Source organism: Macaca mulatta, chromosome 19 (assembly GCF_049350105.2).
Source record: "Macaca mulatta isolate MMU2019108-1 chromosome 19, T2T-MMU8v2.0, whole genome shotgun sequence".
NCBI lineage: Eukaryota > Metazoa > Chordata > Mammalia > Primates > Cercopithecidae > Macaca > Macaca mulatta.
Genome location: NC_133424.1, coordinates 64,775,619 through 64,803,230, shown reverse-complemented (window position 1 = coordinate 64,803,230; position 27,612 = coordinate 64,775,619). Strand labels below are relative to the sequence as shown.

The 27,612-nt window shown below is 44.8% G+C and overlaps 1 protein-coding gene, 1 long non-coding RNA gene and 1 pseudogene across 42 annotated transcripts in view; 2 read left to right on the top strand and 1 right to left on the bottom strand.

The window, feature by feature from the left end:
• The window catches only part of LOC106994845 (uncharacterized), a 17,852-nt pseudogene extending 5,984 nt beyond the window's left edge, over positions 1-11,868 (top strand). The window contains exons 3-4 of the transcript XR_013410238.1: positions 8,404-9,757; positions 9,923-11,868. The product of XR_013410238.1 is annotated as an uncharacterized LOC106994845 (transcript). The remainder of the gene's footprint in view (positions 1-8,403; positions 9,758-9,922) is intronic.
• Positions 6,074-23,591, bottom strand: LOC144337312 (uncharacterized). Of its 3 annotated transcripts, XR_013410286.1 has the most exons (4): positions 18,472-18,738; positions 13,898-18,171; positions 6,715-6,837; positions 6,074-6,215 (listed from the first exon to the last, which is right to left on the bottom strand). It is a non-coding gene; the product is annotated as an uncharacterized LOC144337312 (long non-coding RNA). The 3 variants fall into 3 exon arrangements; XR_013410285.1 differs by lacking the exons at positions 13,898-18,171; positions 18,472-18,738 and adding an exon at positions 23,425-23,591; XR_013410284.1 differs by lacking the exons at positions 13,898-18,171; positions 18,472-18,738 and adding an exon at positions 23,449-23,560.
• Positions 23,315-27,612, top strand: part of ZNF83 (zinc finger protein 83) — a 25,006-nt gene continuing 20,708 nt past the window's right edge. For all 38 annotated transcript variants that reach the window (XM_015124769.3, XM_077981323.1, XM_077981325.1 and 35 more), the window contains exons 1-2: positions 23,315-23,368; positions 26,818-26,905. In XM_015124769.3, the coding sequence (XP_014980255.2) occupies positions 26,891-26,905 (15 nt within the window). In that variant the 5' untranslated portion in view covers positions 23,315-23,368; positions 26,818-26,890. The remainder of the gene's footprint in view (positions 23,369-26,817; positions 26,906-27,612) is intronic.

The window sequence follows — 27,612 nt, the reverse complement described above, 5'->3', positions numbered from 1 at the left end:
GATGGACACAAACTGAATGTCTCGTAGTTGAATTCAGTTCTGACACTGTCTGCCTGGAGTTAGAGTGAGAACTCACAGGTCAAGGGTTGAACTCCAGGCCGTCAAGGCTGCCCCCGACCTCAGACACCAGTTCCAAGTAGTAGATGGTCACATGTTCTTCTGACCAACCAGCTGTAAGTTGAGTTTCGTCAACCCCTTTCTTGGGTTTGATTACTTTGCTAGGGTGGCTCACAAAACTCAGTGAAACACTTTCTTGAGTTCATGATGAAGGATGTTTCACAGGACACAGATGGACAGCCAGATGAGATTCACAGGGTGGGGCAGTAAAATGTAAATCCATAGTCACTCTCTGATATAACAGTTCCACACATGATTGATATAAAACAGAATACAAAGACTATCACACAAAATAGGAAAATGATTATTAAATAAATAAAATCCAACATCATGTATAATATGTAGAAATGAGTAACAGTGTACTTAACACTAGAGGCCTCTTTCCAGGGAGCTGTGCTCCGCACAAGGAGTGAGGGAAGATTCACTGGGTGTGCCGTGCCCCGGGCCCTGTGTGTGTTCAGCATTTGGAAGCTCTCATCTCCCATAGTTTAGGGATTTGCGTGGAGGCTTCATCACAAAGTCATGATTGATGGTAACTCAGTCTCCAGCCCCTCTCCCCTTCCTGGAGGATGGTGGATGGCAGTGACTGTCCATGCCCCTAGGCCTAGCCTGTTCTTGCTGGTGATCAGCTCCATCCAGGAGACCATAGAGGTTGCCTCATTAGGACAAATCATGCTCCCGCACCCAGGACGTCCCAAGGTCTTTGGAGCTCTGTGTCAGGAACTGGGCAAAAGACCAATATATGCATTTCTTCTTATTCCACAGGCCCCTCAGCCATTCTTCAGTTGTGCTTCATCCACACTTTACTGGTGTGTGTCACAGGGGAGTAGGTGACTGTTCTGAGATGGTTACTCAGCTGAGTGGGAAAGACAGTTGACAGAAAGACCCTGTATTGGGGCCCAAGGTCCTTGTGGGGAGCATAGGTCACTGGAATGCTGCCTCTGGTACGAAGTTCACTGTTATTTGGTTAAGCCACTACTTTCATCTTGGACATTTCTATATATTACACATGATCTTGGATTTTATTCATTTAATCATCAGTTTCGTGTGTGTGTGTGTGTGTGTGTGTGTGTGTGTATGATGAAGTCTTGTTCTGTCTGTCACCCAGGCTGGAGTAGAGTGGCACAATCTTGGCTCACTGCAGCCTCTACCTGCTGGGTTCAAGTGATTCTCATGCCTCAGCCTCCCATATAACTGGGACTACAGGCACCCACCACCACGTCCAACTAATTTTTGTATTTTTAGTAGCTATGAGGTTTCACTATGTTGGCCAGGCTGGTCTCAAACTCCTGACCCCAGGTGATCCTCATGCCTCAGCCTCCCAAAGTGATAGAATTCCAGGCATGAGCCATGCACCCGGCCTCCCTCTACTTTTTTATTGTTCAGTGCTCTTGTAGTTTTACCCATTATTGAAAGTGGAATGTTGAAATCTCCTAGCATTACAATGGAGCCATTTTTTTTTTTTAGTTCTGTAAACATTGGCTTTATATATGGAGCTCTCATATTCATGCATATATATCTCTAGTTATTGTATATTCTTGGTGAATTAACCCTATTATCATGATGTAATATCTTTCCTTCTCTCCAGTAAAATATTTTCTTTTTTTTTTTTTTTTTTTTTTTTTTGAGACGGAGTCTCACGCTGTTGCCCAGGCTGGAGTGCAGTGGCGCGATCTCGGCTCACTGCAAGCTCCGCCTCCTGGGTTCACGCCATTCTCCTGCCTCAGCCTCCTGCGTAGCTAGGACTACAGGCGCCCGCCACCGCGCCCGGCTAATTTTTTGTATTTTTAGTAGAGACGGGGTTTCACTGTGGTCTCGATCTCCTGACCTTGTGATCCGCCTGCCTCGGCCTCCCAAAGTGCTGGGATTACAGGCTTGAGCCACCGCGCCCGGCCAATATTTTCAAGTTAAAATATGTTTTAGGTCTGGGTGCGGTGGCTCACGCCTGTAATCCCAGCACTTTGGGAGTCCAAGGTGGGCAAATCATGAGGTCAGGAGTTCTAGACCAGCCTGACCAACATGGTAGAACACTGTCTCTACTAAAAATACCAAAAATAGCCAAGCATGCTAGTGTGCACTAATTCCAGCTACTTGGGAGGTGGAGGGAGAAGAATTGCTTGAACCCAGCAGGCAGAGGTTGCAGTGAGCCGAGATCACATCACTGCACTCCACCCTGGGTGACAGAGCAAGACCCCATCTCTAAAAAAAAAAAAAAAAAAATTACTATAACCACCTCTGCTCTCTTGCGATGACATTTGCTTGGAATATTATTTTTATTTTTTGTGTTATTTTCTATTTAAAAATTTTTTTAGATAGAGCGTCTCACTCTATCCCCCAGGGTGGAGTGCAATGGTGGGATTAGGGCTCACTGCAGCCTTGGATTCCTGGGCTTAGGCGATTGGCCCATCTCAGCCTCCCTCGGCAGCTGGTACAGGTGCATGCCACCATGAGGGGCTAATTTATCACTTTTATTTTTCTTAGAGACAGTGTCTTACTGTGTTGTTGAAGTTGGTCTTGATCTCCTGGGCTCAAGAGACCCTCCTCAGCCTCCTGAGTAGCTGGGGTTACAGGCACCAACCTCCATAACTAATTATTGTTTTTTTTTTTTTAATTTTAGTGTATGTGTGTCCATAGGGCTAATATGAGTCTTCTATGAACAACATGTAGTTCGTTCCTGTTGATGGAGCCAGTCTTCGCCTTCTGAGTGCAGAGTTAAATATTTGCATTTGAAGTATTCCTGATGGAAAAGACCTTACCGTTGCCTTTCTGTTACATCTTATCTGCGTGTCTTGTAGGTTGCTTTGTTCTTCATTTCTCATTTACTATTTTTTGTGTATAATTGCTTTTTTGTGTAGATGCGCTTTGACTCCCTTCTTATTTACCTTTTTTTTTTGTTTATGACGAAGTCTCACTCTGTTGTCCAGGCTACAGTGCAGTGGTGTGATCTTGGTTAACCACAGCCTTTGCCTGCTGGGCTCAATGGATTCTTATGCCCCAGCTTCCTGAGTAGCTGCAACTACAGGCACCCAGCACCTGCCCAGCTAATTTTTGTGTTTTTAGAAGAGATGGGGTTTCGCCATGTTGGGCAGGCTGGTCTCAAACTCCTGATCTCAAGTAATCCATGTGTCTTGGCTTCCCAAAGCACTAAAATTACAGGCACGAGCTGCCGTGCCCAGCCATTGTTATTATTTTAAATAGTTTTGTCTTTTAGTTTTTAGTAAACATATAAGTGGTTGAAGCATGATTCCAGTGAGACTATAACAACCACGTTAGTGTCCATTCCTTTCAATATGAAGAACCGAAGTGTGTTGTATAGATGTTTGGGCGAGGTTATTGTTGAAGGTATGTTAAACATCTTAAAGTGGTAGCATAATAATGAAACTTGAAATTTCCATTACCTGGCTGGGTGAAATTCTGTCTCTACTGAAAATGCAAATGTTAGCCAGGCATGGTAGTGGGCACCTGTAATCCCAGCTACTCAAGAGGCTGAGGCAGGGGAAACACTTGAATTTGAGAGGTGGAAGTTGCAGGAGCCGAGATGGTGCCATTACACTCCACCCTGGGAGACAGAGTGAGACTCCATCTCAAGGAAACAGAATGAAACAAAACAAAACAAAAATTCCATAACCTGCAAAAACTACTCTATCTCCACTAGAACTCTTTGTTATTTATGTCAGAATTAGTTCTGTGTATGTTGTATTTTCATTAACATATACGTAGTGTTTTCTTCATGCTTTTTTCTTCTAAATAGAAAAGTTGAGTTATAAAGAAAAGGCACACTTATACCGGTTTCTGTATCTGTTTGTTTGTTCATTTATTTATTTATTTACAAGATGAAGTTTTGCTCCTGTTGCCCAGGCTGGAGTGCAATGGCATGATCTCAGCTCACTGCAACCTCTGCTTCCTGGGTTTAGGTAATTCTTCTGCCTCAGCCTCCCGAGTAGCTGGGATTACAGGCATGTGCCACCACGCCTGGCTAATTTTGTATTTTTAGTAGAGACAAGGTTTCTCCTTGTTGATCAGGCTGGTCTTGAACTCCCAAACTTAAGTGATCTGCCCACCTTGGCCTCCCCTCCTGAAGTGCTGGGATTACAGGCGTGAATCACCTTTGGTGGGTGCACAGCAACATATTCAAGCTTATGTACAAGGCATTTGAGGTTGAGGCATGGAAAAATACTGAGGCACTGTGTGTATGTTGTTTGTGCATGAGACTGTAACTCCTTGACCCTGAAATCAGGACAAGGAGTAGACTGTGTGATAAGAAATGCTGCAAACAGTCTCCTGTGAATGTGGTCTAAGTGCTTTTACAAGGCCATATGTGCCTCATGACCTGACTGCACAGAGCCCCGAGGTGGATGCATTTTGTTTGTCTGAAGTGTCATTTATTTTATTATTATTATTATTATTATTATTTTGAGATGGAGTTTCACTCTTGTTGCCCAGGCTGGAATGCAATGGCACAATCTTGGCTCATTGCAACCTCTGCCTCCTGGATTTAAGCGATTCTCCTGCCTCAGCCTCCTGAGTAGCTGGGATTACAGGCTTGTATCACCACCCCAGCTAATTTTGTATTTTTAGTAGAGACGTGGTTCCTCCATGTTGGTCAGGCTGGTCTTGAACTCCTAACCTCAAGTGATCCGCCCACCTCGGCCTCCCAAATTGCTGGGATTACAAGCATGAGTCACCACGCCAGGCTGAAGTGTAGTTTAAACAAGCCCTTTAAAAAAAGACTTGGAGGATGGATTCTGGGGCGGCACTCTCTCAGAAGGGTTGATCTCTGCCCCCACTCAGCTGGAATTGTCTGAGTACTTCATTCTTGGAGTTCACTGCAAGCTATAAGCTGCACCATGGCGCCTGGCCTATCTGCTTTTTATTTGCCTTTAATGGAGAACTTTATATATATGTGTGTGGGTTGGAGTTACTCTTTAGCCTTCTTTAATTCCTTTTGTTAATTTTTTTTTTAAATTTTTTTAATTCAAAACGGAGGCTCAGTCAGTCACCCAGGCTAAAGTGCAGTGACGTGATCTCAGCTCACTGCAACCTCCACCTTCCAGGTTCAAGCGCTTCTCCTAACTCTACCTTCCAAGTAGCTGGGACTACAGGTGCGTGCCACAATGCCCAGCTAATTTTTTTGTATTTTTTTTTTTTTTTAGCAGAGACAGTTTCACCGTGTTAGGCAGGATGGTCTCGATCTCCCGCCTCAGCCTCCCAAAGTGATGGGATGACAGGCGTGAGCCACCATGCGTTGCTTGCCTCAAGGTTTTTAAAACATGATAGTGCTATTAGATGGTTTGAAGTATTGCAAGGTTTGTAGTACAGACTGTAAACTTCCTTTGTTTAAACAGATTTGTCAGCCTTCAGTGCTGATGATGAGATGCTCCTTCTCCTGTCTCCGTTATCTCGCTGTCCTGTCAGAAAGAGTTTACATTGGCTGGCCTGGGTGGGTCACACCTCTAACCCCAGCATTTTGGGAGGCTGAGGTGGGCAGATCGCTTGAGGTCAGGAGTTTGAGACCATTCTGGCCACGTGATGAAACCTCGAATCTACTAAACAAACAAAAAAATGGGCCAGGCACGGTGGCTCACACCTGTCATTCCCAGCACTTTGGGAGGCCAAGACAGGCAAATCACCTGAGGTCAGGAGTTTGAGACCAGCCTGGCCAACGTGGTAAAACCCCATTTGTACTAAAAATACAACAATTAGCTGGGCGTGGTGGCTTGCACCTGTTATCCCAGCTACTCGGGAGGCTAAGGTAGCAGAAATACTTGAACCAGGGAGGCAGAGGTTGCAGTGAGCCAAGATCATGCCACTGCACTCCAGCCTGGGTAACAGAGTGAGACTCTGGGCTAAGGAGGGAGAATCTCTTGAGGCAGGAAAATTGTGCCACTACACTGCAGTCTGGGTGATAGAGCATCACTTGGTCTCAACAACAAACAATAAAGGAAGTAGCTTAAACTGGGAGGCTGAAGACACAGACATTTATTTCTCATGAATTTGGAAAGTGGGAAATCCAAGAGCAAGGTGCCAGCCAAATTGGTTCCTGGTGAGAGCCTTCTTCATGGTTTAGCCCAGCCATCTCCCTGCCGTATTCTCACATGCTGGAAACAGAAACAGGCAGTGAGCTCTTTAATATCTCTTTTTATAAAAGCACGAGTCCTATTCACTAGTAGTCAACACCCATGACCAAATTCTCTCAAAGGCCCCATCTGCAGGAACATCCTATTGGAGAATAAGAACTCTGAACATGGCTTTTGGTCAATAAGAACATTCAGACCTGGGAGCCTGAATCATGTTTATGTTTTTATTGTGCGATTTGTTTTCTAAAATGTTTCCTATAATCTCAGTTTATAAATTTACCCAGTACACATTCTATGTTTTGTATGTTATGCATAGTAAACTAGATAACTAAGGGCAATGCATATATATAGAATTGCTCTGAGGCTGGGCACGGTGGCTAATGCCTGTAATCCCAGCACTTTGGGAGTTCAAGGCGGGTGGATCACCTGAGGTCAGGAGTTGGAGACCAGACTGGCCAACATGGTGAAACCCCATCTCTACTAAAAATACAAAAAATTAGCCAGACATTGTGGTGCACACCTGTAATTCCAGCTGCTCAGGCATCTGAGAAAGGAAAATCGCTTGAACCCGAAGGTTGTAGTGAGCTGAGATCACGCCATTGCACTCCAGCCTCCAGCCTGGGCAACAGGAGCAAAACTCTGTCTTAAAAAATAAAATAAAATTAAATTAAATTAAAATATAAATAACAAAAAGAATTGCTACATTGCCTAGCTGTTACATAACTGCAGTTGTCACATCATAATTACAATCTTTGACACCGTTAGTCATAACTTTTTAAAAATTTTTTTTGAGATGGAGTCTCAGCCTGTTGTCCAGGCTGGATTGCAATGGTGTGATCTCGGTTCACTGCAACCTTATAATGCTGTGTATTTTCTTGACCTCATACATCAGAAGGTAGTGATCTTAACATGTATTTTAGTTCTTATATTGTGTGCTGGTGGTAAGTAGAAGTTGTGGCTTTTTTCTTAATGGAATTGTTTAGAATTCAGCAGGCTATATAAATATACTTATTATTTGCTTGCTGGTTTTACGAATTACAATATTTTACTAATTAAGTTTTATGATTTTACATCAGGCTTTTTGGTATGTGGTATGGAATATAACGGACACACTCCACTCATTAATGTCAAAAGTGCCACCGGGAGCCTTGGCTCATGCCTGTAATCCCAGGAGTTTAAGAGGCTGAGGCGGGTGGATCACTTGAAGTCAAAAGTTTGAGGCCAGCCTGGCCAACATGGTGAAACACCATCTCTACTAAAAATACAAAAATTAGCCAAGCATGGTGGTGTGTGCCTGTAATCCCAGCTACTCGGTAGGCTGAGGCAGGAGAATTACTTGAACCCAAAAGCAGAGGTTGCAGTGAGCCGACATCAGGCCTTGCACTCGAACCTGTTATGATAAAGCTAGACTTCATCTCAAAAATATAAAAATACAAAAAACTTTTTAAAAATGTCACAACATGCCTTTTCTGCATGGATATAAGTAATTTTATGACAGTTATTCAGAAAAATGCTCTGTTAATTTTTTTTTTTTTTTTTTTTTTGAGATAGAGTCTCACTTTGTCAACCAGGCTGAAGTGCAGTGATGTGATCTCGGCTCACTGCAACCTCTGCCTGTTGGGTTCAAGCCATTCTTGTGCCTCAGCCTCCCAAGTAACCAGGACTACAGGCATGGGCCACCATGCCTAGCTAATTTTTGTAATCTTTTCTTATTTTCTCAGTGCTATGATTGTTTGACAATACAGAATTTCCATTGATTTTGGTTGTCCTTACAGTAGCTTGTTGTGGATTATTTATCGATATAGTATATTGTGTGGTTCTTTAGCCTTTATTTGTACACAGTAAATATGCTGTAAATATGAAGAATATATATTTTTTCTCTTCTTTGATGTGACAGTGATATGTTTTTTGCAAACAGTTATACACCTTAAGTTCACATTGGAAAAATACTCCTTACTTTAGGCTTATACATGTTTGCCCCCATCAGTGTTTTGTCATGATGTTGGAAATAGGCTTCCGTACAAATAATTTGAAGTACATGTAATTGTCCTTATTTATTAAAGAACCTTACTCCTTTTGTGTTCCTAAACTTGGAAGATCATGTTTGGGAAGTTTAAAAATAAGTATTGTTTTTTGTGTCATATACACATTTTAGTATTATTTACCATCTGTACTTAATTGGAAACATATTGGTGTTTATATTTTGTAGCTATCTCTTCCAAATGCATGATGAAGAAGTTCTCATCAACAGGGCAAGGCAATACAGAAGTGATCCACACAGGGACATTGCAAAGACAAGCAAGTCATCACATTGGAGATGTTTGCTTCCAGGAAATTGAGAAAGATATTCATGACTTTGTGTTTCAGTGTCAAGAAGATGGAAGAAATGGCCATGAAGCACCAATGACAAAAATAGAAAAGATGACTGGGAGTACAGACCAATATGAGTAAAGGCATGCTGGAAACAAGCCTATTAAAGACCAGCTTGAATCAAGCTTTCATTCACATCTGCCTGAACTGCACATATTTCCGACTGAAGAGAAAATTGATAATCAAATTGAGAAGTCTATCAACAATGCTTCCTCAGTTTCAACATCCCAAATAATTTCTTGTAGGCCCAAAACACATATTTCTAATAAGTATGGGAAGAATTTCCTGCATTCTTCATTACTCACACAAAAACAGGAAGTACACATGAGAGAGAAATCTTTCCAATGTAATGACAGTGGCAAAGCCAATTGTAGCTCATTCTTTTTTTTTTTTTTTTTTTTTTTTTGAGACGGAGTCTCGCTCTGTCGCCCAGGCTGGAGTGCAGTGGCCAGATCTCAGCTCACTGCAAGCTCCGCCTCCTGGGTTCACACCATTCTCCTGCCTCAGCCTCTGGAGTAGCTGGGACTACAGGCGCCCGCCACCTCGCCCGGCTAGTTTTTTGTATTTTTTAGTAGAGACGGGGTTTCACCATGTCAGCCAGGTTGGTCTCGATCTCCTGACCTCGTGATCCGCCCGTCTCGGCCTCCCAAAGGGCTGGGTTTACAGGGGTGAGCCACCGCGCCCGGCTGTAGCTCATTCTTAAGGAAACACCAAATAATGCCCTTAGAAGAGAAACAATATAAATGCGATGTATGTGTCAAGGTCTTTCATCAGAAGCCATACCTTGCATGCCATCATAAATGTCACACTGGTGAGAAACCTTACAAGTATAATGAGTGTGGCAAGACCTTCAGTCAAAATTCAGCTCTTGTAATTCATAAGGCAATTCATACTGGAGAGAAACCTTATAAGTGTAATGAATGTGGCAAGGTTTTTAATCAACAATCAAACCTTGCACGTCATCATAGACTTCATACTGGAGGGAAACCTTACAGACGTGAAGAATGTGACAAAGTTTTCAGTCCCAAATCACACCTTGAAAGACATAGGACAATTCACACTGGAGAGAAACCATACAAATGTAAGGTTTGTGACAAGGCTTTTGGGAGTATTTTACACCTGACACTACATACTAGAATTCACACTGGAGAGAAACCATACAAGTGTAATGAGTGTGGCAAAGGTTTTGGTGGGTAGTCAACACTTATTCACCATCAAGCAATCCATGGTATAGGGAAACTTTACTAATGTAATGATTGTCACAAAGTCTTCAGTAATGCTACAACCATTGCAAATCATTGGAGAATCCATAATGAAGAGAGATATTACAAGTGTAACAAATGTGGCAAATTTTTCAGACATCTTTCATACCTTGCAGTTCATTGGCAAACTCATACAGTAGAGAAACCTTACAAATGTGATGATTGTGGCAAGGTGTTCAGTCAAGCTTCATCTTATGCAAAACATAAGAGAATTCATACAGGAGAGAAACCTCACAAGTGTGATGATTGTGGCAAAGCCTTTACTTCACGTTCACACCTCATTAGATATCAGAGAATGCATACTGGACAGAAATCTTACAAATGTCATCAGTGTGGCAAGGTCTGCAGTCTTAGATCTGAGGTTACTCCTTGCAGAACATCAGAAAATTCATTTTTGAGATAATTGTTCCAAATGCAATGAGTATAACAAACCATCAACCATTAATTGGCAATAGAGTCATTTCAGCACTGACTTGAGTTTGAGTTGACTTAACATTGAGTTCAAGCATTAACTGACATCAAAGTGTTTATGTTAAGAGGATTGGGCCATGCAGGGTGGCTCACACCTGTAATGTCAACACTTTGGGGGGCCAAGATGGGTAAATCACTTGAGGTGAGGAGTTTGAGACCAGCCTGGCCAACAGATGTGAGTCACTTTTCCCAGTTTGCTTTTTGTTTCTTTAACAAAAACTGATAGGGATTTTCATGGGTATTGTGTTGAATCTAAATCACATTGGGTTATATAATCATTTAACAATATTAATTTTTTCCAGTCCATCAATAGGGGTTGTATCTCTATTTAATCATTTTGATGAATGTTTGTAGATTTCAAAGTAGAAACTTCTCATCTTTTTACTTTTATTCCTAAGTATTTCTTACTTTAAGTAAACCACCTCCCAGGTTCAAGCAATTCTCCTGCCTCAGCCTTTCAAGTAGCTGGAACTATAGGAGCATGTTGCCATGCCCGGATAATTTTTTCATATTTTAGTAGAGACGAGGTTTCACCATGTTACCCAGACTTGGGCAATCCGCCTGCCTCAGCCTCCCAAAGTGCTATGGTTAGGTTACAGGCATGAGCCACCGTGCCTGCCCCAGGGATATATTTCTGAAGGACTTGGGAACTCTCTTTGAAAGGCAAACAACAAGGAAGATAATATTTGTATCTCAGTAAGAAATTAAGTAATTCAAACCTTAAATACTTCCAATTTAAAGCTATGGACCTTTAAATAATTCTGAGCCTTGAGAGGAATGTAGTCATGCAACCTGAGTCCAGTTGGTATGCAGGCGCAACTTCTTTTTTTTTTTTTTTTTTTTTTTTTTTTGAGACGGAGTCTCACTTTGTCGCCCAGGCTGGAGTGCAGTGGCCGGATCTCAGCTCACTGCAAGCTCCGCCTCCCGGGTTTACGCCATTCTCCTGCCTCAGCCTCCCGAGTAGCTGGGACTACAGGCGCCCACCACCTCGCCCGGCTAGTTTTTTGTATTTTTAGTAGAGACGGGGTTTCACCATATTAGCCAGGATGGTCTCGATCTCCTGACCTCGTGATCCGCCCGTCTCGGCCTCCCAAAGTGCTGGGATTACAGGCTTGAGCCACCGCGCCCGGCCTTGCAGGCGCAACTTCTAAGAGTTTTCCTGTAGGTAGTTAGGAAAACTAAGCAGTCCCAGAGAAAGACCTCCTCTGATCGTTGTCCCTTCTTCTGGAGTGATAAAGTACCTTCCTTGAAGTGTATCAATCTGTAACCAATCAAGTTGCTGCACCCTATGCACTGGTCTTGAATGGAAAATGTGGTGATTCTGCTAAAGCTTTTCTGGCTTTCCCTATGTCTGTGAAACCTTAACGTCTCTACTTGGGAATGCTGATCCCATTCATTTGGAGTTGACGTTTCGAGGTGGCACTCTTCAAACTATGTGTTCAAATGATCTATACTTAATCATGTAGTTTAAATTTTATTATGTACTGCTGACATCAGTTTCTGTCGTATTGTAGGAGCCTCACAAGAGAGGTCACCTTTCACCATGTTGTAAAACTCACACTTGCCAAAAAGACATGGGTTCGGGTTTTTCTTCCTTCTTCTGGATGAAGTTAAGTAGCTGACACAGATGGTCAACTATGTTAACAAGTAGAGCCAGGATGAACTATGTGTGACCAAGAGTGTTATCAGTTCCTCTCCCCTGAGGACTGATTAGTGTTTATGTTGAAAACATGTACTTAATGGGTTGTATAGAACAGGGAAGTTTCTTTCTCTCTTTTCAACCTCTCAGCTGTTTGCCTCTATCTCCCATTGTCAGGCCTCTGAGCCCATGCTAAGCTGTCATATCCCCTGTGACCTGCATGTATACATCCAGATGGCCTGAAGCAACTGAAGAACCACAAAAGGTGACATTCCACCACTATGATCTGTTCCTGCCCCACCCTGACTGATCAATTGACCTTATGACAATACACCCTTCCTGTCCTTGCGATAATGAACTTTGTGATATTCTCCCGCCCTTAAGAAGGGTACTTTGTAATATTCTCCCCGCCCTTGAGAATGTACTTTGTGAGAGCCACTGCTTGCCCACAAAAAATTGCTCCTAACTCAACCGCCTATCCCAAACCTTTAAGAACTAATGATAACCCGACCACCCTTTGCTGACTCCTTTCACGGACTCAGCCCGCCTGCACCACCCAGGTGAAATCAACAGCCTTGTTTCTCACACAAAGCCTGTTTGGTGGACTCTCTTCACATGGATGTGCATGACATTTGGTGACAAAACCCTGGACAGGGGGACTCCTTTGGGAGACCACCTCCCTATCCTCACCCTCACCCCATGAGGAGATCCACCTACAACCTCAGGTCCTCAGACCAACCAGCCTAAGTAACATCTCACCAATGTTAAATTGGGTAAGCGATCTCTTTTTACTCTCTTCTCCAACCTCTCTCACTATCCTTCAACCTCTTTCTCCTTTCAATTTCTGTGCCACCCTTCAATCTCTCCCCTTAATTTCAATTCCTTTCCTTTTCTGGTAGAGACAGAGGAGATGCACTTTATCCGTGAACCCAAAACTGCAGCGCCGGTCACGGACACGGGAAGACAGTCTTCCCTTGGTGTTTAATCACTGAGGGGACACCTGCCTGATTGTTCACCCACGTTTCAGAGGTGTCTGATCACCGTGGGGAAGCCTACCTTGATCCTTCACCTTGGTGGCAAGCAACACCTCCCCTGGGGGGCAACTACCTTCCACCCCCATCTCTCCGTGTCTCTACCCTTTCTTTTTTCTGGGCTTGCCTCCTTCAGTTTGGGCAACCTTCTACCCTCCATTCCTCCTTCCTTTCCCCTAGCCTGTGTTCTCAAGAACTTAAAACCTTTTCAACTCACACCTGACCTAGAACCTAAAAGCCTTACTTTCTTCTGCAACACCGCTTGACCCCAATACAAACTCGACAATTGTTCTAAATAGCCAGAAAATGGCACTTTTACTTTCTCCATCCTATAAGATCTAGATAATTCTTGTCGTAAAATGGGCAGATGGTCTGATGTGCCTGATGTCCAGGCATTCTTTTACACGTCAGTCCCTTCCTAATCTCTGCTCCCAATGTGACTCATCCCAAATCTTTCTTCTTTCTCTCCTGTTCCTTCAGTCTCCACTCCAAACTCTGAGTCCTTTGAATCCTTCTGTTCTATGGACCCATCTGACCTTTCCCCTCCCCAGGCTGCTCCTCACCAGGCCAAGCCAGGTCTCAATTCTTCCTCAGCCTCCACTCCTCCACCCTATAATCCTTCTATCACCTCCCCTCCTCACACCTGGTCTGGCTTACAGTTTCATTCTGCAGCTCGCTCTCCCGAACCTGCCCAACAATTTCCTCAGAAAGGTGGCTGGAGCTGAAGGCATAGTCAGGGTACCTGTGCCTTTTTCTCTATCAGACCTCTCTCAGATCAGTCAGCACTTAGGCTCTTTCTCACCAGACCCCACTAAATATATATGGGAATTCCAATATCTAACTCTGTCCTACAATTTAACCTGGAGTGACTTAAATGTCATCCTAACTTCTACCCTCTCCCCAGATGAACGGGAAAGTTTTTTCTCTAACCGTCTTACAGATGTGGCTGGAGCTGAAGGCATAGTCAAGGTTAATGCTCCTTTTTCTTTAGCCGACCTCTCCCAAATCAGTTAGCATTTAGGCTCTTTTTCATTAAATATAAAAACAGCCCAGGCCGGGCGCGGTGGCTCAAGCCTGTAATCCCAGCACTTTGGCAGGCCGAGACAGGCGGATCACGAGGTCAGGAGATCGAGACCATCCTGGCTAACACGGTGAAACCCCGTCTCTACTAAAAAATACAAAAAACTAGCCGGGCGAGGTGGCGGGCGCCTGTAATCCCAGCTACTCGGGAGGCTGAGGCAGGAGAATGGCGTAAACCCGGGAGGCGGAGCTTGCAGTGAGCTGAGATCCGGCCACTGCACTCCAGCCTGGGCAACAGAGTGAGACTCCGTCTCAAAAAAAAAAAAAAAAAAAAAAAAAAAAAAAAAAAAAAAGCCCAGTTCATGGCCCGTTTGGCAACAACCCTTAGATGCTTTCCGGCCCTAGACCCAGAGAGACCAGAAGGCCGTCTTATTCTCAATATACACTTTATTACCCAATCCACTCCTGACATTAGAAAAAGCTCTGAAAATTAGATTCTGGCCTTCAAACCCCACAGCAGAACTTAATTAACCTCGCCTTCAAGGTGTATGATAATAGAGAAGAGTTGCAATTATTTGCCTCCGCTGTGAGAAAAACCCCAGCCACATCTCCAGCACACAACAACTTCAAAACACCTGAACTACAGCAGCCAGGTGTTCCTCTGGGACCTCCTCCCCCAGGATCTTGCTTCAAATGCCAAAAATCTGGCCACGGGGCCAAGGAACGCCCACATCCCAGGATTCCTCCTAAGCCATGTCCCATCTGTGTGGGACCCCACTGGAAATTGAACTGTCCAACTTGCCTGGCAGCCACTCCCAGAGTCCCTAGAGCTCTGGCCTAAGGCTCTCTGACTCCTTCCCAGATCTGCTCGGCTTAGTGGCTGAAGACTAATGCTGCCTGATATTGCCTTGGAGGCCTCCTGGACCATCACGGATGCTGAACTTCAGGTAACTCTCCCAGTAGAGGGTAAGTCCATCCCCCTTCTTAATCAACATGGAGGATACCCACTCCAAGTTACCTTCTTTTCAAGTGCCTGTTTCCGTTGCCTCCATACCTGTTGTGGGTATTGATGGCCAGGCTTCTAAACCCGTTAAAACTCCCCAACTCTGGTGCTAACTTGGACAACATTCTTTTATGCACTCCTTTTTAGTTATGCCCACATGCCCAGTTTCCTTATTAGGTCGAGACATTTTAACCAAATTATCTGCTTCCCTGACTATTTCTCAGCTACAGCCTCACCTCATTGCCACCTTTCCCCCCAGTTCAAAGCCTCCTTCGTGTCTTCCTCTCATATCCTCCCCACCTTAACCCACAGGTATGGGAAACCTCTACACCCTCCCTGGGAGGGAGAAACATTACAAATGTCATGATTGTGGCAAGGTTTTCAATCAAACTTCATCTTATGCAAAACAGGAGAATTCATACAGGAGAGAAACGTCACAAGTGTGATGATTATGGCAAAGATTTTACTTCACGTTCACACCTCATTAGACATCAGAGAATTCATACTGGACAGAAATTTTAAAATGTCATCAATGTGGCAAGATCTTCAGTCTGAGGTTCCTCCTTGCAGAACATCAGAAAATTCATTTGGGAGATAATTGTTCCAATGCAATGAGTATAACAAACCATCACGCATTAATTGACATTAGAGTCAATTCAGCATTGACTTGAGTTTGAGTTGACTTAACATTGAATTCAAACATTAATTGACATTTAAGTGTTTCTATTAAGAGGACTGGGCCAGGTGTGGTGGCTCATGCCTGTAATCCCAACACTTCAGGGGGCCAAGACCCCTTACTTGAGGTCAGAAGTTTGAGATCAGCCTGGCTGACAAACATGAGCCACTTTTCCCAACCTGTTTTTTGTTTCTTTGACAAAAATGGATAAGGATTATTACGGGTTCTGTGTTGAATCTAAATCACATTGGGTTAAATAATTATTTAACAGTATTGATTTTTCCAATCCATCAATATGTGTTGTATCTCTCTTTATATAAAGTTTTTAATCATTTTGATGAATGTTTATAGGTTTAAAGGTACAAAGTTCTCACCTTTTTACGTTTATTCCTAAGTATTTCTTACTTTAAGATCTCTAGCAAATGAAAGTGTTTTTAAATTTTATTTTATAATTATTTATTAATGTATCAAAATTCAACTAATTTTTGATGCTGATAATTTATTCTGTAAATACACCGAATGTGTTTATTAGTTACAGTAGTATTTTGGTTGACTATTTATGATTTTTTTATGCAGAAGATTACATCATCTACAAACTAATATAATTTTACTTCTTTCTGATTTGGATGAGTTTCATTCGTTTTGCTATTTAATTGTTCTGGCGAGGACAGCCAATATTTATTGAGTAGAAGGAGTGAGAGCATTTTTGCATCATGTGAAATTCTACAGGAAAAGCATTCCATTTTCCCTGCTTGATTATTTCTGCATTGGTCATTTCATGGATGCTCTTTCTATTGTTGAGGTAAATTTCCTTCTCTATTTTGTTTTGGATATCCATGATGACTGGATGTTGAATTTTGTGAAATGCTTTTTCTCCATCTATTGAGATGATGTGGTTTTCACCTTTCATTCTGTTCAAGTGGCTTATCACATTGATTTGCTTGAGTATGTTGAACCATCCTTGCATCCCAGAAATAAGTGGCACTTGAATATCTACAATCCTTTTTATATCCTCTTGAATACAGTTGCCTGTACAAGGGGTCCTTAAGAAGTTCATGGAAAAATACATATTATGAGAAAATTGTGCATAAATTTCACACCCTTTACACCCAAATGAACCGATACAAATCTGTTTTAACATGTCTGAACAGGCTCTAGTTTGAGGCACTCAGAAGGATAAGACATGAGTTTGAAAAGAGACTATATCAAAGCAGTACAAATTCTGCTAAAATTGAAACAAGAAAAAACATCAACTTTCTGATTAGAACAGATGAAGTGGGTCAGGCCTGTAATACCAGCACTTTCAGAGACCGAGACAGGTGTGGCATGTGAGCGCAGGTATTCAAGACCAGAATGGGCAACATGGCAAAACCCCCTTCTCTACAAAAAAAATCTAAAAATTATCTGGACATGATGGCATATGCCTGCAGTCTCAACTACTGTGGAGTCTGTGGTGGGAGGATGGCTTGGGCTTGGGAGGTCGAGGCTGCAGTGAGCTGTGATCATGCCACTGCACTCCAGTGTAAGTGACAGAACAAGACACTGTCTCAAAAGAATACTTATGGTAAAGTTTGGGTAGAGACATAATTAAATCATTAATCCTTTATGAAAATGTTATGGTGATGATGCCCCCCAAAAATCGCCAGTTTGTAAATGGATAACTCATTTTGAGTTGGTACAAGACAATGTTGAAAGTGATGCATGGAGTGGCAGGCAGACCATCCACATCAGTTTTACAGACAAAAATTAATCTTATTTGTGCCGTAATGAAGAGGACTGACAGCTAACAGCTGAAAAAATAGGAGTTTGAGACCAGCCTGGTTAACATGGTGAAACCCCATCTCTACTACAAATACAAAAATTAGCTGGGTATGGTGGTGGGTGCCTGTAATCCCAGCTACTTGGGAGGCTGAGGCAGGAGAATCGCTAGAACCCTGTAAGTGGAGGTTGCAGTGAGCCAAGATGGCACCATTGCACTCCAGCCTGGGGAACAAGAGCAATACTCCGACTCAAAAAATAAATAAAAATAAATAAAGATGTCAAGCCCCTTCTTTTCTTTTCTTCACCATCGTAGTGTGCACTTGACTCTGCTTCTCACCATGTCCTCTCAAGAGAGTTTCAGGATTAAGAGATTCCTGGCCAAGAAACAAAAGTAAAATCATCCAATTCCTCTAGTGGATTCAGATGAAAACTGGTAATAAAATCGGGTACGACTCTAAAAGGGTACATTGGAGAAGAACCAAGATGGGTCTATAAAGAATTGCAGATGAGATAGCACACATATTTATGCTGTCTAAGCGTCACAATCACGTTACCGTATCAAACTGAAAATGTCACCACTATCTGGAGAGTTGGACATTTTTTATTGCTAATGTATTTTTTCTCTCTGACTTTGTTATGAATGCATACATTGGCTGGGTTCAACAATAAATATGTGAGACTTTTCATTTCAAAAAGATAAAGTAAAATGATGTAATTCCATAGAGATCCATAATTTGTGAACTGCTTTTGGATTTTTTTTTTTTTTTTTTTTTTTTGAGACGGAGTCTCATGCTGTTGCCCAGGCTGGAGTGCAGTGGCGCGATCTCGGCTCACTGCAAGCTCCGCCTCCCGGGTTCCCGCCATTCTCCTGCCTCAGCCTCCTGAGTAGCTGGGACTACAGGCGCCCGCTACCGCGCCCGGCTAATTTTTTGTATTTTTAGTAGAGACGGGGTTTCACTGTGGTCTCGATCTCCTGACCTTGTGATCCGCCCGCCTCGGCCTCCCAAAGTGCTGGGATTACAGGCTTGAGCCACCGCGCCCGGCCGTTTTTGGATTTTTTGAGATGGAGACTCCACTGGGTTCAGTGGATCACATCTGTGGTCCTGGCACTTTGGGAGACTAAGGTAGGATGGTTGCTTGAGGCCAGGAGACTCCTGGGAATCTTCTCGTCTCTCCTAACCCACTTCATGATAGACCCTTGGACTTCACTGTTATGGAAAAATCTATATAAAGCAATATCAGTGTGTCAAAGCATTATGTCAGTCACAAGCTTGTGAAAGAAAAATAAAAATTGCTAAGCCAAAGAGAAAAGTCAAGCTGGGAACTGTGTCAGACAAACCTGCCTCCCATTTTATTCCTAGACAAGATAGCTACAAGTATTTAAAAAACAGTTACAGAGAGGCTGGGTGCGGTGATCACCTGAGGTTGGGAGTTCGAGACCAGCCTGACCAACACGTAGATACCCCATCTTTACTAAAAATACCAAATTAGCCAGGCATGGTGGTGCCTGCCTGTAATCCCAGCTACTCAAGAGGCTGAGGTAAGAGAATCACTTGAACCCAGGAGGTGAAGGTTGCGGTGAGCAGAGATTGGGCCACTGCACTCCTGCTTGGGCAAGAGTGAAACTGTCTCAAAAAACAGGAAGGAAGGAAGGAGAAAAGCTACAATACTCCCCTCACTAACTGGGAACCTCAAGATCTTCACCCTAAAATAGTTCTGTTGAATTACTCCTTGGTAAGGTAAACTGATAGCTTATCTGCCCAAGCGTGGGACAGAACCCGTCCCTCTGCACACCTGAGACAAATGCCTATCCGATTGCTTCACCTGCCCTATTTATGTAAAAATTCAGAGCCACTGAACCAGACTAAGGCATAAGTGACTATCCTCTACTCCCTCTCATATATAAATTGTGTATTCAGTGGAAGGCTGATCAGTCACTCAAAGAATGTGATCATTTGTTATCTACCTGTGACCCGGAAGCCCCCAGTTCGTTTTTCCACCTTTCCAGACCGAATTAATGTACATCTATGTACTGATTGATGTCTCATGTCTCTGTAAAATGAGTAAAATCAAGTTACAGCCTGAACACTTGGGCACACGTCGTCAGGACCTCCTGAGGCTATCGGGGTGCATTTTTAACATTGGCAAAATAGATTTCTAAATTGATTGAGACCTGTTAGATACTTTTGGTTCACAAGCTCATGAACACAGAAAAAAAAGACTAGCACAAAATCAGTTCCAGAATGACCGAGATGCCGCCATTGCACTCCAGTCTGGGCAACAAGAGAGAAACTGCGTCTCAAAAAACAGTAAAAGAAAAGAAAAGAACTAGGTGTAATGCAAAACACTAAATCAGTTCCAATTTCTGAACGACTTCATATTTATTCAACATAGGGAAATGCTCTTCAACTTTGTGTGATTAGATTCCATTTGTGAATGATAGATTTCTAATATTTGATTAAAATAAAAACCCATGCTATGTAATTTTAGCCAATTTAAAGCTGCAGATAATAAATGATCAATTATATACATACATGAAACTTACTAATATTTCACTCAGTATTGCTATTGTTATGTTCTTGAGGCAGACGCTCAGTCAGATACATTACCAGAGATTGGTGTCGTCCATATTTGTGCTTAGGACTCTGTGGTACATGAGTGTATAAATTGTTAAACAGGAACCTAGGACAGCTAGAGCGTGGAGGCGATACCTGGAACAAGACTGGGGCGGGGCAAGAGGGAGGAGGCTGCCTGGGGGTCAGGCCATACAGCGGGAAAGGGCAGAACCAGAGGGTTATCGTCATCTTGGGGGCGGGGTCTGGAGGGGGTGTTGTTCTGAAGGGCGTGGGCCTGCAAGGGTCGGGTTTGGGCTCTCTCAGCTGGGCCCCGGATGTCGCCTACCGTCATCCTCTTGCCGGCCTGGACTAAATCCTCCGGGTTCTGATTGGTGGATTGGTTCTGATGTGCCGTGATATTACCCCTAATATCATAGACCTTTCCTGCCCGTTTCAAGTTAGTGTTTCAAACAATCGAAGGTAAAACAACATATTGTAGTGGGCCATCAGTACTGAACGCTGAATCGTTTTTCCTCTTAAGTAGAAAATGGTTTTTTTTGTTTTTTTGTTTTTTTTTTGAGACGGAGTCTCGCTCTGTCGCCCAGGCTGGAGTGCAGTGGCCGGATCTCAGCTCACTGCAAGCTCCGCCTCCCGGGTTCACGCCATTCTCCTGCCTCAGCCTCCCGAGTAGCTGAGACTACAGGCGCCCGCCACCTCGCCCGGCTAGTTTTTTGTATTTTTTTTAGTAGAGACGGGGTTTCACCGTGTTAGCCAGGATGGTCTCGATCTCCTGACCTCGTGATCCGCCCGTCTTGGCCTCCCAAAGTGCTGGGATTACAGGCTTGAGCCACCGCGCCCGGCCAGAAAATGGTTTAATGTAAAGCGCCTTGTTTGAGCAGGTAGAGTCCTGGAGGAGGGGCGGGCGAGCTCCCCTCAGACTGGGGCAGCGTAGTGGGGAGGGGCAGGGACCTCCGTAAAGGGGTGGAGTGGGGGGCTGGTTGAAGAGGGGACTGACAATTAGAATCAGGAGAACTGCTTGAACCCAGGAGGTGGAGGTTGCAGTGAGCTGAGATTACACTCCTGGGCGACAGAGCAATACTCCCTCTCAAAGAAAAAAGAGTTTTCCTGTCAATAATTAGGAAGACTAAGCAGCCCCAGAGCTAAGACCTCATGGGATCATTGTTACTTCTTATGGAGTGATAAAGTAGACTTCCTCAAATTGTATCAGTCCATAACCAAACAAGTTGCTGCAGCCTATGCACTGGTCTTGAATGAAAACTGTCATGATTCTGCTAAAGATTCTCTGTCTTTCCCTGTATGTGAAACCTTAACGTCTCTACTTTGGAACGCTGATCCCATTCATCTGGAGTTGATGTTTCCAGGTGGCTATCCTCAAGCTTTGTGTTCACGTAAACTCAATACTTAATCATATATTCTAAATTTTATTATTTACTGCTGACATCAGTTTCTGTTGGATTGCAGGCACCTGACCAGAGATGGCACCTGTCGCTATGTTGTAAAACTCACACGTGTCAAAAAGGCACGGGTTGGGGTTTTCCCCCTCCCTCTGGATGAAGCTAATTAGTTGACACAGATGGCCACCTCCATTACCGGTGTGAGCCAGGATGAACTATGTGTGACCAAGGGTGTTGTTAAGTCCTCTTCCCTGAGGGCTGATTAGTGTTTATCTTGAAAACGTGTATTCAACGGGTTGTATAGAATAGCGAAGTTTCTTTGTCTCTTTTCAACCTCTCAGCTGTTTGTCTCTATTTTCCCATCATATTCTGGCTTAAGGCTTATTTATTAATAAAGTGGTTTTTATTTCTCTCACTATTATCGTCGTGAAGATGAGTTCTCATTTGGGAGAAGATTTTGTTTTGTGTTGTTTTCCATTATATTTTCTCAAAATTTAAAGAGTAAAATAAGGAATATTTTTGGGGCCAGGCATGGTGGCTTATGACTATAATCCCAGCACTTTGAGAGGCTGAGGCAGGCAGATCACTTGAAGTCAGAAGTTCCAGACCAACCTAGACAACATAGTGAAACCCCGTCTCTAAAAATTAGAGAGGAGGTTTTTAAAATACAAAATTAGCTGGGCATGGTTGCGCGCGCCTGTAATGTCAGCTACACCAGAGGCTGAGACAGGAGAATCGCTTCAACCCACGAGACAGGGGTTGCAGTGAGCCCAGATCTCGCCACTGCATTCCAGCTTGGCCAACAGAGAAAACTGTGTCTCAAGAATAGAAAAAAGTAAATATAAAAAAGAAAATAAGCCAGGAGCGGTGGCTCACGCCTGTAATCCCAGCACTTTGAGAGGCCGAGGCGGGCAGATCATTTGAGGTCGGAAGTTTGAGACCAACCTGACCAACATGGAGAAATCCCATCCCTACTAAAAATACAAAATTAGCAGGGCATGGTGGCACGTTCCTGTTATCCCAGCTACTTGGGAGTTTGAGGCTTGAGAATCGCTTGAACCCAGGAGGTTGCGGTGAGCCGAGATCGTGCCAATGCTCTCCAGCCTGGGCAAGTAGAGCAAAACTTCATCTCAAAAAAAAAAAAAAAAAAAAAAAGTAATAGATCTCTTACACAAATACGCTGGGACAACTAACTAGATATCCACGTGGAAAAGAATAATGTTGGATCCCTATGTAACAGCATCAAAAATGCTATTATAAAAAAAGGAAGAGAGAGAGACGAGGAAGGGAGCCCTGCGGGAGGGGGTGTTTGTCGAGGAGTCCAGGCCAGCCTTTGTCGCCCAGGCTGGCCTGGACTCCCAGGCTCAGCGATCCTCCCTCCGCTGCTTCCTGAATAGCTGGGACCGCAGGCTCCCGCTCCCGCGCCCGCATCCCTGCTGTGTTTAAGCCGCAGGTGGTGACCTCACCTCTCCTTGGCCTGAGCACTCCATCCTGCATCTCATGCAGTGACCTGAGTCTCTGAAGCTAAGCACAGGGTGGACTCTCTCCCAAGTGAGACAATAGAAAGGGAGAGGATTTCTATTTGGTTCTGTGGGCCGTCAGCATGAAATCGTACTTTTCGCCCAGGCAGGGCTTTGCATTTCCCATTCTAGTTTGCATCTTCGTTCCAGACAATTCCAGGGCTTTTGAATCATGCCTCAGCCTTCCTGGTCGGTCTCGCCTCCAAAACCCGAAAAACAGACGCGCTGAGAAGGAGGCTAAGAGAGGCACAGGTCCCGCCCTGGCCCCGCCCTTGCCCCGCCCTCTGCCGGTTCTAAAGAGGAAAGTCTCTCCGCCTTCCGCCCCGCCCCTACTCCTCAAGGCCCCGCCCACCTCCTCCCGGCCCCCGCCCAGACCTGGCTTCCGTACTGCGTGCGCAGATTCGCGCAAACCCGGAAGCGGGTTTGGTGGAGTGAAGGTCACACCGCGGCGGTGAGTTTCGCTCTTGTATTAAGTCTGGGCTTACCAGGTCCCCTGCGCTTCTATACCTGAAACGTGGGGTCCCTACAGACCTGGAAATTCTCGCCCTTCTTCCTTCACCCAGGACAAATTGAGACGTCCCCGTGAGAGTCCGGATATCGCTTCCTTTTGGGTTTAAAGTCGCCCTGAGGCTGGGCCGGCCCGGTCTTTCTGCTATAGGGCAATGTTACACTTCCTGTCGCGTAGTTTTCCTGCTCAAAACCATTTTCTGACTCCTCCCGCCCCGCGCTTTTTAAAGTCCTCACCGGGGAGCTGAATTCCCTCCCTAGGCGCCTCCCAGCCTCGCCTTGGTAGGCCGCTGGAGCGTAGCGCAGGGACCTCAGTCCCACGGAGGCCGCGTCCTCTGCCTGGTCCTGGAATCCTGCAGACCCCCACCCTTGTCTTAAGACGCCCCCACCTCCCTCCTCGTGCCGGGCCCTGCAGTTCCCCAGGTCTCCCCTCTGCAGTCACCGCTTCCCTGAGACCGCGTTGGGGAGGTTCCCGGTTCCTGTCCTGTGATATGGGGTGTTCTTGTCTGCCCAGCTCCAGCCACTGGAAAATGCGCTCCCCCGGGATGCAGGCTTCCTACTCCAAACCCTCCTGTGATTGTGTGGGTCAAGGGCTTCAGGAGACAGAGCAGTAGAAAACCTGAGACAGACGAAAGAAGAATGAGAAAGACCATAACAGATGGCAAAGTAGAGGATGGGTGAGGGATTTGCCCAGAGACAGCAAAAGTGAAGAGAAAACGATAAGAAAGCAGGAGGAGAAAAGCAACTGGAGAAATGTAGAGCAAAGCTAGATGTACAGAGAGATGAAGGACAGCAATGTAGGGAGAAGGGCAGCAAAGAGGGAGGCTCATCAGAGTGAGGGAGAGGAGGAATTTGGAGCCAGGGCAGACAGAGCAGAGTGGTGCTGGTGGCAAGGAGAACAGAAGGAGAACCACAGCAGGGAGGACACCTGAGGACTGGGGTTCCAGAGAGTGGGGACAGGGAGATATAACAGCGAAGAGAGAATGTAACAGGGAGAGCAGAGGAGGTACAGAGATGGGAGAAGAGACGGAAATATATCAAGATTGAGGATGATCGAACGATTGGGGAGAAGGAGCAGCAAGAAGTTAGGTAAGTTGCGAGGATGGAGTAGAAGAGGTGGAAGAGAAGGAATGGAGGGAAGAAGGGGATAAACAGCAGAAGAGGAGAGGGGTACAAAATGAGCAGAATCCCAGGGAAATTAAAGAAAACAAGAGCTAGAGAGAGAAGGGGAGAGAGATAGGTACAGAATTAGAAAGGGAAGCATAGTAATGAAGAAAGAGGGGCTGGGCGCAGTGGCTAATGCCTGTAATACCAGCACTTTAGGAGACTGAGGCAAGAAGATTGCTTGAGTCCAGGAGTTCAAGTCCAGCTTGGTCCACATAGTGAGACACCCCCATCTCCGCCAAAAAAAAAAAAAAAAAAAAAATTAACGGCATGATGGTGCGCACCTGTAGTCCTAGGTACTCTGAAGGCAGAGACAGAAGAATAACTTGAGCCCAGGATTTCCAGGCTGCAGTGAGGCGAGAGCATGTCACTGCACTCCAGGCTGCTCAATAGAGCAAGACCTGTCTCAAAAGAAAAAAAGGGGTGGGGGACTTTGGGTTTAGATGAGTGGGTGAGCTCATTGGATACGATTAGTTGTAACATGTTGACTTCTTTGTATATAATCTCATAACTTAAAACTTGCGCCAGGCGCGGTGGCTCAAGCCTGTAATCCCAGCACTTTGGGAGGCCGAGGCGGGTGGATCACGAGGTCAGGAGATCGAGACTATCCTGGCTAACATGGTGAAACCCCGTCTCTACTAAAAATACAAAAAACTAGCCGGGCGTGGTGGCGGGCGCCTGTAGTCTCAGCTACTTGGGAGGCTGAGGCGGGAGAATGGCGTGAACCCGGGAGGCGGAGCTTGCAGTGAGCCGAGATCACGCCACTGCACTTCAGCCTGGGAGACACAGCGAGACTCCGTCTCAAAAAAAAAAAAAAAAAAAAAAAAAAAACTTGCTGAAATTATACAGATGAGATTGAGAGTTTTAAGAATCCTATCTATAAGATATGTACATTCTATAAATCTTGGCCTCAGAGGTTAGCTTCCACTTGGAATCCCTATTCAGCCAGAGTGGAGCGACTTATTCACTTCTGAGTCACTCTGTTCCCTTTTCCCAGAGTGGGGTAGGGAGTGGGGCAGTGAAGTGAGAAAAAAATTCCTTTCTGTTGTCACATAATTTTTAACTTAATTAATTAATATTAAGAGAGAGGGTCTGGCCAATTGCCTAGGCTGGAGTGCAGTGGCATGATCTCTAACTGCAGCCTGGTCCTCCTGGGCTCAAGTAATCCTACCTCAGCTTCTTGAGTAGCTGGGACCACAGTCATGAGCCACCAAAAAGCCCATCATTGTTTTTTTTGTTTGTTTGTTTTTTGGTAGAAACGAGGTTTCACTGTGTTCCCAGGCTGGTCTCAAAGTCCTGGGCCCAAAGTATCCTCCCGCCTTGGCTGCCCAGAGTACTGAGATTATAGGAAAGAGCCACCGAACCTGGTCTACATAGTTTTTTGATTTTTTGCTTGTTTGTTTGTTTTAGATGGAATTTACCAGCCTGGGAAAGGCTAAGTGCAGTGGCGTGATTTTGGCTCACCACAATCTCAGATTCCCAGATTCTCGGGATTCTCTTGCCTCAGCCTCCCAAGTAGCTGGGATTACAGACGCCCACCAAGCCCAGCTGCTTTTTGTATTTTTAGTTGAGACGGGGTTTCACCATGTTGGCCAGGCTGCTCTCGAACTCCTGACGTCAAGCAATCCGCCCGCCTTGACCTTTCAGAGTGCCAGTATTACAGGCATGAGCCACTGCGGCCGGCCCACTTTTTGTATTTTTAGTAGACAGAGTGTTTCAACATGTTGGCATGCTGGTCTCGAACTCCTGAGCTTAAGCAATTCTCCCACCTCAGCTTCCAAAGTAGCTGGGACCATAGACACACAGACATGCACCATCATGCCTGACTACGTTTTTTTTTGTATTTTTGGTAAAGATGGGGTTTCACCATGTTGCCCAGGCTGATCTCAAACCCCTGAGATTAAACGATCCACCCGCCTCGGCATCCCAGAGTGCTGGAATGACAGGCACGAGCCACTGCACCAAGCCTCTGCATGGCGTTTGGTCAGGGCTGCGTCTGTGCCCTGAAGAGGTGCTCATTTCAGCCCAGCTCCCCACTGCTGCAGCGTGTGTGGAGGCTTCTCCAGGAGGGTGCGGGAGTTTTCCTGTAGGAGTTTATTGTCTCTGGGGCAGTGGGCAGCACAGGGGACCATATTTCCTCAGTGTGGGGTCTCCTTTATATGTGTGGTTGTGTTACAGGGATGGGGTGTGTTGATTCTGAGCAATAAACACCGTATTTTTAACATTCAGGATTGATTTCTAAACACTCTTGGTCCATGAGGAAGAAACCCGGAAGAGGAAGAGGAAAGCAGAGGAGTCAGGGATGGCTCCTCCTCAGGTGAGATGATATTCTCGGTGGATTGTTCTGTCTCCTTCCTTTCAGAAACGCTGGGCCTTGGAGTTGGGAATCTTCTCTGAGTCTGAAGCGTCCTGCCTGACAGGTTTGCTCACACTCACCCGTGCCTTCCCTCAGTCCCTCTCATCGCGCTTAGATTCCATCTCTCGTGACCCAGTGACATGAAGTTGGGAAGAGGCGGCACTGGGCATGGTCCTGGGAAGGGCTCACACCAGACATGGATGGAGACGGGGTGAGGGTCCCGTGGTGTCAGGGCTGTTGGGCAGCAGGGATTGTTCAGGGACCACAACTGGATGTACTGTCAGCTCTCTGTGGATCAGGAGTAGAGCAGCTGCCAATGGAAGTCATCTATTAATGGGCACAAAGTATGTGGTAAATTCTAGAAAAGGAGACCAACAAGGGGAAATCTTTTCTCCCTGATTTTATACTATATTTTTAGGTAATTGAGTGAGTTACTGTGTTCCTGACTCGAAAAATCTTACTAATTAGAATGGAAAGTTCATACACAGACATGAATGATACAAGGTGTTTTATTCCATCATTATTTTAAGAATATGAAATCAGGCCAGGTGCGGTGGCTCAAGCCTGTAATCCCAGCACTTTGGGAGGCCGAGGCGGGTGGATCACGAGGTCAGGAGATCGAGACTATCCTGGCTAACATGGTGAAACCCCGTCTCTACTAAAAATAC